Source organism: Bufo gargarizans, chromosome 1 (genome assembly GCF_014858855.1).
Source record: "Bufo gargarizans isolate SCDJY-AF-19 chromosome 1, ASM1485885v1, whole genome shotgun sequence".
NCBI classification, from domain to species: domain Eukaryota; kingdom Metazoa; phylum Chordata; class Amphibia; order Anura; family Bufonidae; genus Bufo; species Bufo gargarizans.
Window position 1 is genome coordinate 625,665,220 of NC_058080.1, and position 15,635 is coordinate 625,680,854.

General features: G+C 40.4%; 1 protein-coding gene across 1 annotated transcript in view; it reads left to right on the forward strand.

Moving 5' to 3' along the window:
• FBXL17 (F-box and leucine rich repeat protein 17) overlaps positions 1-14,974 on the forward strand; it is a 724,848-nt gene extending 709,874 nt beyond the window's left edge. The window contains exon 9 of the mRNA XM_044275955.1: positions 10,646-14,974. Within this exon, the coding sequence (XP_044131890.1) occupies positions 10,646-10,783 (138 nt within the window). The 3' untranslated portion in view covers positions 10,784-14,974. The remainder of the gene's footprint in view (positions 1-10,645) is intronic.
• Positions 14,975-15,635: the final 661 nt, after the last annotated feature.

Genomic DNA, 15,635 nt, shown 5'->3' on the forward strand with positions numbered 1-15,635 from the left:
ACTTTTGGGGGTATGATCCCCTTTACAATACATTATAATAGTTCTGTATTGTCATGCATTGACTGTAAGTATATTACACACTGTAATACACTTACAGCCTTCCTGCCTGTGAGATCCATTGGTGATTTCACAGTTGCCGGCGCATACAGCAGGGGTCTGGCTATCAGTGACTGCCGGACCCGTGCCGCGGATTGGGCGGGAGCATCTCCTGCACCCGCCCAATAAGCGCGCTGTACATGTACGGCGCGGGGGCGTTAAGTCACGTCCGGTTGCGCCGTACATGTATGGTGCTGGGCGTGAAGGGGTTAAGATCAAACCATGACTAATTGTCATGACAAACCACTACAAAATCGTCCCACATCTGATGATATAATTAGTGTAAGTAAAATCTTGTAATATATGTGTATATATATATAAACTTTTTAATATTGCACATTTCATTAGTAACTAGTTGTTGCAAGTGTTGTATAGTCATGTACCCCCCTTTTTACTTTTTTCTAACACATTTGTTTCGATGTATAAAAGACACATTGGCTCGCTGTGCTCCATTTCTAAGGAGCTTCAAGTCATTGTGGACTGAACAGGCAAGCCTTGAATTATATAAAACGTATAGCAAAAAATAGATTTTGGATCGTTATGACTATGATACTCTTTATGACCAAACCTCCGTGGAATTTCTTTGATATGAAGTTGACATGAATTAGAATTTCACAAGCGTCTTGAGTCCTCCCAGGAAAGATCAGAGAGGATTCTGAGCCGGGTGAAGGGCTCCTCTGTTTGATTCCATTGATTATCCAACTGCCTTCAGGCTAGAAGTAGAAGCAGAGAGTTATTGATCCAAATGATGAAAATAAAATGAATTCATTTTTCATCAAACTGCTGTTGTTAAAGCTTTTTTTTTTCCAGTTCCACATGGTAACCAGCCCGATGGAAGAGCTCAGTGCTCATTGCCTGGAATAAATGCCATTTTGTTTGTGCGTGCTAAATGTAAAATGTCAATTTCCAAACAATGCCGGCATGAAAGTCTATGAAATCCTAATCATTGTATGTCATTACAAACAGCCTTTGAGAAGCCATGGGGAGTACAGTACGGAACTTTCATTTTATCTTTTTTTATGTGAAACCATTGTTTATTCTCTCTGCAATTAGAGACACTGGTAATTAAACAGCGTGCTTCCCCTAGGCACCCCAAGCCATATTAAAACCTTTGCTAATCCAAATTAATGGCAATTAATAATGCCCAGTTATTTTTAGTGACACTTGACCTATGTACTGTTTTAGGTATTTATTGTATTTTATGGTGTCATTGTGATAATTAGCGGTTGTATATAAACCTTATATTGGTAATTGAGAGCATTGAACTTTGACATTTGTAGATATTTTCTGCAATTTAATTCAGAATACGGTCAGATAGTTAATTAATGAAGATTACTGTGGATTAGCATGTGGATTAGCATAGTATGGAATAGTAATGAGAACCGAGAATGGGGCTTAGACAAAGTTTCTCAAATTATCCAAGGCCAGATTTAAAGTATGTTGTTTCACCATCTTGACTGGGAAGAATGTCATTGTTCACACCATGTCGACTGCCGATGCTGTGATGCTGTGCCTGTTGATTGGGGTGGCTCAAAGCCAAGGGTCGACAGCGATGCTGTTTTGCTGCTCAGTCGCCCTTCCTGTGGGTGCTGTGTTGTTACTTTGGTGGATGCCATGTGGTGCTGCACCAGATTTGTGTAGAGACTAAGTTGAAAGAGGTTGCCGTCAAGTTGTCAAATGGGCTTACACTTTTTGTTTGAAAAATATACTAAGAACCTCATGTTGATGTATAACGTGTGTGTGGTTCATGTTTTTTTTTCTACATTTGCTAATAAAGAAACTATTCGTAACATTGCTATCATGCATGAATGCCATCAAAATTAAACACAAAAAAAAAATACCTAGAAAGTGGAATTGCTGTTCCCATTCCACCCTCCTACCAAAAATATTTTTTTTTCCTATTGATTTGTGCCATTAAAGAACACAGCTTGTTCCTCAAAACAGCAGTTCTCACATGACTATGTTGATTGGAAAGTAAAAATCTTATGAGCGCTCGTGTTTTCATGTTACCTTGAGCCTATATGTTGTATCATTTTGTGTATCCGTTGGAAGAACGAGTGAAACGTTTTCAAGAAATCTACAGTAAGTCCAGTTGCCTTGATTTATTCTTTGCAGATCTACCATGACCTGGATTAATGAGAACCTTCACAGACATAAAAATCTCACACACCATGTCCTTATAGGATTAAGAAATTGCAGCACATGATCCGAAGACAGGATAGCACCATTAAAAATGGGTTGTCCTCAAATAAGGGCAGAACAAAATACAGCTACTTATAGTGCTACAGGCCTTGAACATAGTCAAGGTGGTATAGAAGTGAGCCAATCTGTATCCAGAATGATGGGCTGTACTCAGATGGTGAAAATGGCGTTGAAGTTGGTTAAGAATCCAGTCTAGTAATTATTCCCTCGTTTCGTACAGCTTCATAAAGGGCTTTCCACACCATGTTGCTTTCAGTTTTTACACTTGATTCTTAAACTTCAGTTGCATTTTACCCTTCTGAGTAAAGTCAATCATTCTTGATGCAGCTTGCTCTACTTGGTGGTCTGAGAGTGGACACCTGTGGGGCATGCACCCCTATTGATACATGACTACGGAATGTGGATCTGTTACTTCTCATAGAGAAGTGAGCCTCATCAGGGCTCTTGGATTTACTGAATGGTTAAAAAACATACTGTAAATGGCAAACTCCTGTATTTAGCAGATCGCTGATGGCTGCTTTGTGGGTCTACTAATTGGCTGATATTCCCCTCAAGGCATTTGTAAACTGCCCTAATGCAAAGGACCTGTCCTTGTGATACAGTAGATAACCTTTAAATACGGAAGCAAGGTGGAGAACAGGTCAGTAAGAAGCTTCATAGTAATTAAAATGCCTAACATATCATAGCAAAAGATAGCTCACTAGCGTGTTACTACTACACATTTACTCATTTATTTTGACCTTGAAATTCATCTTGAACAGTTGTTAAAAAATAGGTCCTGTCTATTTCTCAGAAGACTATATTCTAGCTATATCCCAACGTGTCAAAATGAGAATATTCTAATAGCTGCCATTGCACAGATATTTTCTAAAAATTTATTTGTTCTTTTTATTAATCTTTTTATTTTCAATAACCAGAGCGCTCGTGTTTTCATGTTACCTTGAGCCTATATGTTGTATCATTTTGTGTATCCGCCATCGAAAGGAAATGTCAGGATAAAAGCGAGTGCATACACAAGCTGAGATTCACTGCACATTGATCCCCTGCATCACACCAGGATTGTGCAATGGCAGTAATTGAAGTAATCATCTCGGTTGGATGCTGGCTCTTTATGTTTAAGCTAAACAATAATTGGAAAGCATTTCTTTAAAAGTGCATATGTTTGTAAGCATTTCTATAAACTGCCATGCTGCAAAGAATAAAATAATATATATGATCTCCATATACAGATATCCTGCAGGGATCTGCACGCTCCTAAATATGTTGCTTTTTATAAGTGCTAATTGTTTTTATAAATGTCTGTTACTTCTGGTTATGGCTGTGTTGCACTTTATACTGTACAATATGTAGGAAGCACACTGATACATGGATCTATGAGTTTATCCTAGTCACTGGCACATTGTGGAATTCAGCTTATCCAAGGACACACAAAAAAGCAGAGATTGATTCCCACATTTGTTATCATCAACTGACATAAATACATAGATTTTACACAAGCAAAATAACCAAGCGGGGTCTAGGGCCAACGTGCGCATATTTGATGTGTGTGGCTTTCAAGCATTTTTCTCCGTATGGCTCTAAGTAAAAAGTATTTCTGCATTGTCTTAATTAAATATCATTTCTATGTTTCTACTTGGGTGAGCACAATAAGTGATTACTTGTATTCCTTTGGCAAAGTCAAAGTATTATTATTTTAGTATAGATTTGTATCTGTTTCTTGTTTTAGTCTTGCAGTAGGTTAAAAATATGTCACATAGAGCTGAAAAAATCCAATTATTTTATTCTAGTTAATTAGCGGGAAAGAAAATAGCATATGGTTAGGATATGCCGTCAGTGTCTGATATGTAGGTAAAGGTCCCACCGTCGTGACTATTTTTGGAATTCTCATAGAGGTGAATGGAAGGCTGGCGGCGCTTGTGCTCTCCATTCAATTCTATGAGAGTTCTGGAAAAATCAGAGCACGCTGGCTCTTTTCGGAACTTCCATAGAAGTGAATGGGGAGCATTCCACGCATGTGCGGTGTGCTCTCCTTCGCCTTGATGGCCCTGTTCTAGAGATAGGTGCCGCACCTACAGTCTGTGAGATCGGTGCTTTAAAGGGGTTCTGCACTTTGTTTAAACTGATAATCTATCCTCTGGATAGATCATCAGCTTCTGATCGGCGGGGGTCCGACACCCAGGACCCGTGCCGATAAGCTGTTTGAGAAGGCAGCGGCGCTCCAGCAGCGCCGCGGCTTACTCACTGTTTACCGCTGGCCCAGTGACGTCACGACTAGTATCACTGGCCTGGGCGGGGCTAAGCTCTGTTCACTTGAATGGAGCTTAGCCGCGCCCAGGCCATTGATACTAGTCGTGACGTCACTGGGCCAGCGGTAAACAGTGAGAAGATCGTGGTGCTGCTAGGGCACCGCTGCATTCTCAAACAGCTGATCGGCGGGGATCCCGGGTATCGGACCCCTGCCGATCAGTTGCTGATGATCTATCCAGAGGACAAACAAACTGCAGAACCCCTTTAAGTTACCAAAATGAATACTGATAACAGACTTAAATAGGTTGTCCAAAATTAGATAAAAGGGCCTGCAGTTTGTGAAAGCAATATCGCTCGCTAGTAGAAAGACACATTTTCTCTAAGTGTGCTGTCGTACAGGTTCCATTAGATGCCATACATACAGTATATTCCCCTGGCAAGCAAGTAATGCTTTTACGGAGTATACCTCCATTCTGGAGAGTCATATGTAGCATGTCATGAAAGCATACATGTTGTTCAGAGTGAAATGTATATACTGGTATGTTAAGGGCTATATAACCGCTCTGTGCGGCTTGGTTGTTTAACGTTTAACTGTGGTTTTGGTTTATTTTTCATATAGTATGGGTACAATGATATTAAAGTGTAACTGTCATATATTTTTGGTAATGTGTAGGGACAGTGTTGCACTGACTAGGAAGGTAGGGAGACAGGCTGGGAGCTGGCAGGCATCTGCCTTTGCTGTCCCCTCGTATAGTGGGGTCAGTACAGTTATAATAGATAAAATATACAATAATATATAAAAAATTATCTTCACTTCGTTCCTGCTCACATACCAGCGCTGTCTATTCCTCTGTACTCCTGGCGTGCTGATTAATTAACCAGCCGCCGAGAGCAATGCTTGTGTGAGCGGTAAGCGCTGACTACAGGGAGGCAGGGGGAAGCTGTTATACAGTTATAGTATATAATATTGTCACTGCCTATAGTGAGCCCTTACCACTCACACAGGCATTGCTCCCAGCAGCTGGTTTATTACACAGCGTACAGGGGGAGAGCTCACTGACAGCACTGGTCACGCTGATCAGTGAGCAGGAACAAAGTTTATATATATGTACATTAGTTATCACTTTATTCGCCCCACTATATGAGGGAGCAGTGCCGGCAGACGCCCACCAGCTCCCCGCCCGGCTTCCCAGTCAGTGCAGCATTGTGCTGTTAGGAAGAAGGATGTCCCTTTGCAACGGCTCTGAAAAAGATCCCTGCTAAGGGACATTTCAGCCCAAGTTTTCTACTATAAATAAAGGTTTTCCGTAAATAAAGTATATTAGAAAAATGTTCCCTGTCACTGTCCCTCTGTAACAGAAGAGCAGAGTGTTAGAGTCTTCTTAGTAAAGCTCAAACTGAACATTGGTAAGGAGAGTCTGTCTTCATTCTTCTCTTCTACTGAGTGCTAAAGACATGTGTGTGTAACAAGTCAGATAACCAGGGTGATGGGCAGTGACAATTAGGGCACATCTGCGTAGTGATGGACTGGGGTAGTGACAAGAGGCAGGCTGAAACCCTCTGTATGTTAAACCCTCTGTATGTTAAATCTATAGTATTAAGCAGAATACTGAAGACAGACTCTTTTTAGCTTTGAGAAGAAGACTCTTAACACCCTGTTTTTAGTACAACAAAACATTCCTAAAAAAGTGTCTTAAAAAAGTAGCGAATTGATTAAACCTAAAATAGTGTATAAAAAAAATCATACTTGCCTTCTCCATTTGCTCGCGACGGGCCGGCCACCGCCATCTTGATTGAAGATCTCGGCCGAAATCCCATGCGCGGTGACGTATAACATCCCCACGCTGGCCAGCTTGACGACGTCATCTCGGGCCACACGAGATTTCATGCAAGATCTTCGAACAAGATGGCGGCGGCAGGCCCATCGCAAACAAATGGAGGCGGTAAGTATGATTACATTTTTTTCTGTTAATGTTGACTGTATTATTACTTTAAGATGCATACATACATACATGATCGCAGCATCTGAGGGGTACACTGACAGGGAGTGGCACTACCCGCTACTTACAAAAAAAATGCATGTCGTGACTAAGTGAATTTGAAATTCGGTAAAGCACACAAGTCGGACTTTGCAAAAGTTCGCTCATCTCTAATATTAATGATGAACCACATAGCTGTGTAAGGGCTTGTTTTTTGCAGGACAACTTGTACTTTTTAATGGGACTGTTTATTTTACCTTAGCTTGTTTTAGAAAATGGGCAAATAATTATTTGTGGTTAAATTGTAAAAAATTTTGGGGGACAGCCATAACTTCTTTATATTACTGTCTACAGAGCTGTACTTTTTAATCGTACGTCCTTGGGTAAATATGCTTTTTTTAATGTCTTTTTATTCCGTTTCAGGGGGCCCTGGTTTAAATTTTTGATATGTGGGTTTTTATTTTTTACTGTTTACACCGTAAGTTTTAGCCCTCTTGGGAGACTTGAATATGCGATGTTCGGATCGCTTTTTCTCATAGACTACAATATAATACTATTGCAGTCTGTGGATTTGACATGCAGCCTGTAAAGCTGTGTCTTAGACCTGGGAGCCTTTTCAAGGCCTAGGATGCTTTGGCAACCTATCAGAGCCCTGCAATTTTACTGTGGGGGCTTAGGTCGTAAAGCAGAGTGAGTCCTCTGCCTAACCACACAGATGCTGTGATTGGTGTTGATTGCGGCATTTGAGGGGGTTAAACAACTGGGATCAGTGTTATCACCAGGGGCATAACTATCATTATGGCAGACCATGCGACTGCTATGGGGCCCAGGGCAAGAGGGGACCCGGTCTTAGTTTGGATTATCTCCTCTTCTACTGGAGGTAAAAACTTGGTCAGGACTCTACCCTCTAAAGGAACAACTTTTAGTTTAGTTGTTTAAATGAGGCAGTGGAAAAATGGCCAAAGAGTGATTGAATAGGGTTTAGGCAGAAACCCTTCTGTCCTGTGTGGCAGGCCTGGTTTGACCCTTGCTATGGGGCCCCTACTTCTCTATGTACGCCACTGGTTATGACCAATTCCTGTCATTGCAGCCGGGTGTCTGCTGTATTATACAGTAGGTACCCATCATGTATGGAGCAGACTTGGCACGTGAGCCCCCTCCAAAAACTTTACACTGTACCACAATGTAAATGTTCATCATGGTGCGTGTAAGCTTTAAAGGCTATGTACTCCTTCAGAGGAATATTTTATTTTTTATGATTGCATTTTACTAATTTTTTTACTAAAAATCATATTTTCAATTGGCCTTTATTAAAAATATTAAGCTGTTCTGTCAAAATATGTTAACTGGTTTTCTAACTGTGTGACTGGTACTTTCACTTTGTGCCAATCATCTAATAAACCTTATCTCTAAACTACTAAGAGGTCATGAACACTTATTTAAGCCACATTGTTATCAGTAAGATAACAACTGAGCTATAATGAGTGTTTAGAATATCAGAGAGCAGAGATGGGGAGCTATGTATAGAAGAAAGGGCTCCATATTTTTTATGAAGACCTGCGGGCGGTCGGTTTATTCCTCGTAGACGCATATACGCATCATCTCGCGAGACGCGAGATTTCCTGTGAAGGCGCGGTCACAGGAGCGCGCCTTCACAGGATCGGAAAGTAAACAAGTGGATCTACAGCCTGCCAGCGGCGATCATTTGCTGGCAGGCTGTAGACCCTTGAAAGGTATATCAGACGCTGTTTTGTTAACAGCGTCTGATATACCTGCTACCTGGTCCTCTGGTGATCCCTTTTGCTTGGATTGACCACCAGAGGATACAGGCAGCTCTGTAATAAGTAGCACCAAGCACCACACTACACTACACCCCCCCTGTCACTTATTAACCCCTGATCACCCCCCTATCATTGATCACCCCCCTGTAAGGCTCCATTCAGACGTCCGTATGTGTTTTTCAAAACACGGACACCGCGGATCTGCAAAACACGGACACCGGCAATATGCTTTCCGCATTTTGCGGATCCGCACATTGCCAGAACTATTGCAATTGTGGACAAGAATAGGACATGTTCTATAGGCTCTACAAAAAAACGCAGTGTTCGCCCGATCGGGCCTGATCTTGTGCGCACACTTGTGTTCAGTCCGCCCCACCGCAGTGACAGAATTTTTTTTTTTTCTGATCACTGCAAAAACACAGTAAAATCGCTGCGGCGCTATAACAATCATTTTTGAGGGGCATGGCGAGTTCATAGAAGATTTTTATTTATTTATTTTTTTGGCACAAGTTAGTGGAAATAGATATATTTTTTTTTTCTTACAAAGTCTCATATTCCACTAACTTTTGACAAAAAATAAAATCTCACATGAACTCACCATGCCCCTCACGGAATCCAAATGCGTAATTTTTTTTAGACATTTATATTCCAGACTTCTTCTCATGCTTTAGGGCCCCTAAAATGCCAGGGCAGTATAAATACCCCACAAGTGACCCCATTTTGGAAAGAAGACACCCCAAGGTAGTCCGTGAGGGGCATGGCGAGTTCCTAGAATATTTTTTTGGGGCACAAGTTAGCTGAAAATGATTTATTTATTTTTCTCTTACAAAATTATTTTCCGCTAACTTGTGCCAAAAAAAATATATTCTAGGAACTCGCCATGCCCCTCACGGAATACCTTGGGGTGTCTTCTCTCCAAAATGGGGTCACATGTGGGGTATTTATACTGCCCTGGCATTTCAGGGACCCTAAAGCGTGAGAAGAAGTCTGGAATCCAAATGCCTAAAAATGCCCTCCTAAAAGGTACTCATTGGAATTTGGGCCCCTTTGCGCACCTAGGCTGCAAAAAAGTGTCACACATGTGGTATTGACGTACTCAGGAGAAGTAGGGAAATGTGTTTTGGGGTGTATTTTTACATATACCCATACTGTGTGAGATAAATATCTCTGTAAAAGACAACTTTTCCCACTTTTTTTTTATACAAAGTTGTCATTTTACAGAGATATTTCTCTCACCCAGCATGGGTATATGTAAAAATACACCCCAAAACACATTGCCCTACGTCTCTCGAGTACGGCGATACCACATGTGTGACACTTTTTTGCAGCCTAGGTGCGCAAAGGGGCCCAGATTCCAATTAATATCTTTACGATTTCACAGGGAATATTTTACTCATTTGGATTCCAAACTACTTCTCACGCTATAGGTCCCCTAAAATGCCAGGGCAGTATAAATACCCCACAAGTGACCCCATTTTGGAAAGAAGGCACCCCAAGGTATTCTGTGAGGGGTATGGTGAGTTCATGTAAAATTTTATTTTTTGTCACAAGTTAGTGGAATATGAGACTTTGTAAGAAAAAAAATAATAATCATAATTTGCCGCTAACTTGTGACAAAAATTAAAAACTATCATGAACTCACTATGCCCATCAGCGAATACCTTAGGGAGTCTACTTTCCGAAATGGGGTCATTTGTGGGGTGTTTCTACTGTCTGGGCATTGTAGAACCTCAGGAAACATGACAGGTGCTCAGAAAGTCAAAGTGCGTAAATTCACATTTTTGCACCATAGTTTGTAAACGCTATATTTTTTACCCAAACCAATAAATATACACTTATTGCATTTTTTTTTTATCAAAGACATGTAGAACAATACATTTTGAGACAAATTTATATAGAAATGTAGTTTTATTTGAAAAATTTTACAACAGAAAGTGAAAAATGTAATTTTTTTGCAAAACTTTCGGTCAATTTTGATTAATAGAAAAAAAAGTAAAAATGTCAGCAGCAATGAAATACCACCAAATGAAAGCTCTATTAGTGAGAAGAAAAGGAGGTAAAATTCATTTGGGTGGTAAGTTGTATGACCGAGCAATAAACCGTGAAAGTAGTGTAGTGCAGAATTGTAAAAAGTGGTCTGGTCATTAAGGGGGTTTAAGCTAGGGGAGCTGAGGTGGTTAAGATCATACTCACTGAATGGCCCTGTTTTACAGTGAAAAAATATTAGATCCTTTTTTTCTAATCTAATTCCCCTCTAATTTATATATTTTATAATAGTGCATGACCTGAGTTTTTATGTACTTAAAAATGTGTTTATATGTATTTATTTTTTATTTTTAGGTAAATGAAAATACAGTGGAGCAACTGGTCCAGCGGTATCCTCATATCACATTCAGCACTGTACTTCAGGACTGTAAAAGAACTTTGGAGCGAGCTTATCAGATGGGCTGGACACCAACTCCCTCATCTGTCTCATAATTCACTGGAAAACAAATTGTTTATTAAGCAAATGTCATGAAAAATGCTGATGGATATTTTATACCCAGAAAAGTCTACAATGTATTTTATTTCAGGTCTCCACCATAATTGACCCATGGCACTGCTTCTGGGTGGCTTGTAAAAAAGGTTTTTGGATTCTTTCCATTGTGTTAGAAGTATACAAGGTGCTTGGCTCTTGAGATATTGGCTCTGTTTGCTGCTGTTAGTATGGATTGATATAATTTGTGTGAAAAGTGATTGTAACATGTTGAGATATTCTGTTAACCGAGCATGCCACTTCTAGTACTATCAAATTCTCACTTTAACATCTTCTTTCTAGAGAAATCAACATTACGTATTATAAACTAGATTGGTGGTATTATTTTCTCTCTCTTATTTTTAGTTTTCTGATGCGCATCTGTAATGCCTTTATTGGAGCTTTACAATCTGCTGCTGAATAGCCTTTTTATATTTAATCCTTCTGTTTATAAAACTTTAGACTTTGCAATGAGTATGACCTTGCTTTTATTTGTAGTAATCTTACATTTCTTTTTTCCTATAGTTTTTTTTTAAATTAATTCTAGAACAAAAGGTTTGCATTTGAGTCTTTTGTCTTATGATTTGTTATCATGGTTTTTAAAGTGGTTCTTTAGTTATTTTCTCAAATATCTTTAGGATGTGCTTCAGGCTTAACTATTAATACACTTTAATTAAAATGTAACTCGAAGATTTTTAACCACAATGCAAATTGGTAATGGGACTCCCCAATGATCACATGTCATTTATAGTATTAGTCTTCGCATAAGGGTCAGAATGGCCTTTTGGGCAATTACAATCTCTGCACTGATTTATTTTTTTATGTTTTTGCCAAATCTCATGTCCGTTACATGTGTCATACATCATGTGAGATTTATAAAGATTTTCAATGTAACACATGGGCACAGATTTACTATATAATTAGACATGCTACACTTGTAGACAGTTTTTTTTTAATGCCCCAGACTGCCTGTCTAAAAGATTAAGAGGAGTTTCAGTTGTCTTATTTTCAGATTTTTAAGACTGGCACATTTTAGACCATGCCTCTTAAAAAATAATGCCCCTAAGCCATGCTTCTTGTCTAGTGTGGGTAAAAATGGCACAGTTCACAGGCTTAGTACAACAAAGCAGAATAGTTTCTTTACTGACAGTGTGCCTTCACAGATGCAGCGGGGACAGGATGGCGATCACCTACATATCAACTTTCCTGCCTAAAAACAGCCCTGCGAAGGGCTTTGTGTTGTCCACTGTTATAACTTCAGACCACTTTTCACCTCATACTTGTCCCACGTTTCCCTACTCGCATCCTTCTAGTGTAGCCATAAGTTGATGATGACGGCACAATGTCAGCTGGAACCAGAATATCACCAGCTTATAGCGGCACTGGTTAGACATGGTTTTCCCTGTGATAAAGTATTGCAGTATGAGACAAACTAACATACAGAAGATTGACAGAATTGGGGAGCATATTTGTGTGCAGCTCCTGTGACTAGCTGACAGTTCTCGATACTCTGCAGAATGGCAGATTTTGTTTTTAGTGATCAGTTACGGTGGTTACATTATACACTAGAGGAGTCAGTGGCGATTACAGGTATGATAACCTGTTGCAGAACTTTTTGCGACTGGAAATCTAGCCCAAATTTCTCAGATTACAGCTTGATAAATCCCAAACGGCAGGTAGCCAATGCATCTGGAAACCTGAGGCTGGGACCTAACTTTTTAAATCGTTTTTTATTGATGTCTATGGAACTTATTATTCTTATAGCCGCTAAAAAATCTAACCGGCTCCCTAGAGATAATGACTTTTTATCTAATGCCCGCAGTCTGCCTGAGTAAATAGAAGATTCATACTTATCTGTTCCCTGCCGCTACAGTCCTCTGCACGGACTCCTGCATGTTCTAACTGGCTGCAGTAGAGCTTATGACCATACAGCACTGGATGTAAAGGACCAGAACATGGACATGCGGGGCCGAAGCTCTGTGAAACAGGTAGTAGGTAAGCAGGTAAGTATGAATCTTCTATTCACAGAGGCAGGCTACGGGTATTAGATAAAAAGTCATTATTTCAGGAGAACCCATTTAATGGTCTCACTGACCCCTAAAGTCCTACAGCTATTTGTCCATTCCTGAGATATATGATTTTTATAACCTAACTTATTTAAAATGCAGATTTAAAATACTAGGGTCAGCACAGCATTGGTTGAAGGCAGAAGACTTCCTGTTCCTGTCTTGACTCGCATAGAAATGAATCCACTTCAGTCAGTAAATGGCTTGGTGAGCATTTTCTGTGTGTGAAGATCGAAGCCGGAAGTAGAGAGCAGCAGGGACTCAAGAAGCATTGGAATGGCCAAGGCAGGCGATTGGTGAGGTATTGGCATGTTTTTAATCCAATCTAAGCCTACTGCCACCCATTTTAGTATAGGAAAGTGCACACTATTCTTATGGAATTGAGTAGTCATCATATGTCGTCCATATTGGATGACTGATGTAGGATTACTGTATCGGAACTTATATATTGCATATGTTTTGGGCTCTGTATGATCTGTATGGTTGTTTGGTGTCGCAAATGCACTTCAAAGCAGTCTTTACCACTGATGTACATGCAAACTGAACCAACATGCCATAGTAAGTTGAGTAGTTCATCCAAGCAGCAATACCACATGCTGCCTTAAAATAATTGATTTGATAAAGTTTCTAATCATTGTCATGGACTAATAAAGATATAAAATCTTAGTTATTCATCACATAAACTAACATTTAATACTGGATAATGGATCATTTTTGTTTCTTGGGGCAACTATGAGAAATACTATGACCCACCAATAGGTGTAAATTCTCAGTTTCTGGGACCACATAAGTATCCATATGTTAGATTATTTTAGTTTTGTAACCATGATATTATGAAGACATTCACCACCTTGAAGAATAACTTAAAAGTAGTATACACAGTTTATTTAAGTCTTAGGTTGTTACTGTAGTTTTTTTTTACTCTAATAATTTATGCTATGTGTTTATTTACACTGAGGAGACTCTGTCATCTTTATGAAACTTGGACTCTATGTATAGCACACCCAGTAGCCAGGTTGGTGCCCCTAATTCTGTAGATTTATGGTGACTAGAATCAATTACTCTAAAGTCACTGAAAGATTTTTTATATTCGACCCCAGTGTTTAATATGGCACCATTTAAAGGAAGGCATTTGAATTTGTTAAACTATACTGTATCAACTTTTCATGAACGAGCCAGTTTTCTGTTATGGAGATGTGCTTCCCTCCTATAAGATGGAGATGTAAATAGCATCTATCTATACCAATGCACTTCAACCTCCATTGTCTGATATGCAGAAAATTTGCCCATTTCACAGATTCTCCTATCTCTGTACCATCATCTTCACTGGTGGACTGGACTTCTCAAATAAATTCCTTGTATATTTTAAAATACTTATTGACAGTGAATGGTACAGGTGGAAACCTGACTGTTAAGTGTAATCTACTGTAAAATGTGACTGACAGCTGCTGTACCCTTTTATCTGCATGTTGTGCTTCCATATACACTCATTGACAAAAAATAAAATAAATAAATAACCCAGATAGAAATGTCAGATTGCTGCAAAACTCGACATGTAGTTATGTCTCTGATTAGATACTGGGTCTTGCCACGAGAGTAAGTAAAAGTGCTTCCCCACTGCCCTATAAAAAGGTTCTCAAAGACTATTTTTGGGTAGCGTATCACTTGGTGAGAGATCATTGACATGCCTATATGATGCATTCTAAGACATTTTGCCCTGTTGACAGACTCATTGGACTGGGAAAGTAGGATGGTCAGTATGACAAATAGTTTGCCATCTAGGCTGTTCTGACCTAGCTGTTAGGAGATGCTGGGAGCAATGGTTACATAAGGGCACACACACTGTGAATAATGACCGCCCAGACAGACCACCAGTGGAGAGGATTGCTTGATCCACCAACAAGCACGAGCATGTCCCACAGTTTTGTTGTCCACTATTCAGACTAGGGCTTCACAATATGGGAATTTTGTACGATTGCGATTAGGGCCCTAAAAATTGCGATAACGATATGAGATGCAATATTTTAAGGGAATTGTGCTAGAGGTCTATTTGCTTGGATTTTCCCATATGAGCCGCTGATGCGGCTGGGTATGACATAGTTATGGAGATCTGTGGATGATGCGCTGTTATGGGGGATCTGTGGATGACGCGCTATGGGGGATCTGTTGATGACGTGCTATGGGGGATCTGTGGATGACACGCTGTCATGGGGGATCTGTGGATGACGTGCTGTTATTGGGGATCTGTGGATGATGTGCTGTTATGGGGGATCTGTGGAGGACGCGCTGTTATGGGGTGGATCTGTGGAGGACGCGCTGTTATGGGGTGGATCTGTGGAGGACGCGCTGTTATGGGGTGGATCTGTGGAGGATGCTGTTATGGGGTGGATCTGTGGAGGATGCTGTTATGGGGTGGATCTGTGGAGGACGCTGTTATGGGGTAGATCTGTGGAGGACGCTGTTATGGGGTAGATCTGTGGAGGACGCTGTTATGGGGTAGATCTGTGGAGGACGCTGTTATGGGGTAGATCTGTGGAGGACGCTGTTATGGGGTAGATCTGTGGAGGACACTGTTATGGGGTAGATCTGTGGAGGACGCTGTTATGGGGTAGATCTGTGGCGGACGCTGTTACGGGGTGGATCTCTGGAGGATGCTGTTACGGGGTGGATCTCTGGAGGATGCTGTTACGGGGTGGATCTGTGGAGGACGCTGTTATGGGGTGGATCTGTGGAGGACGCTGTTATGGGG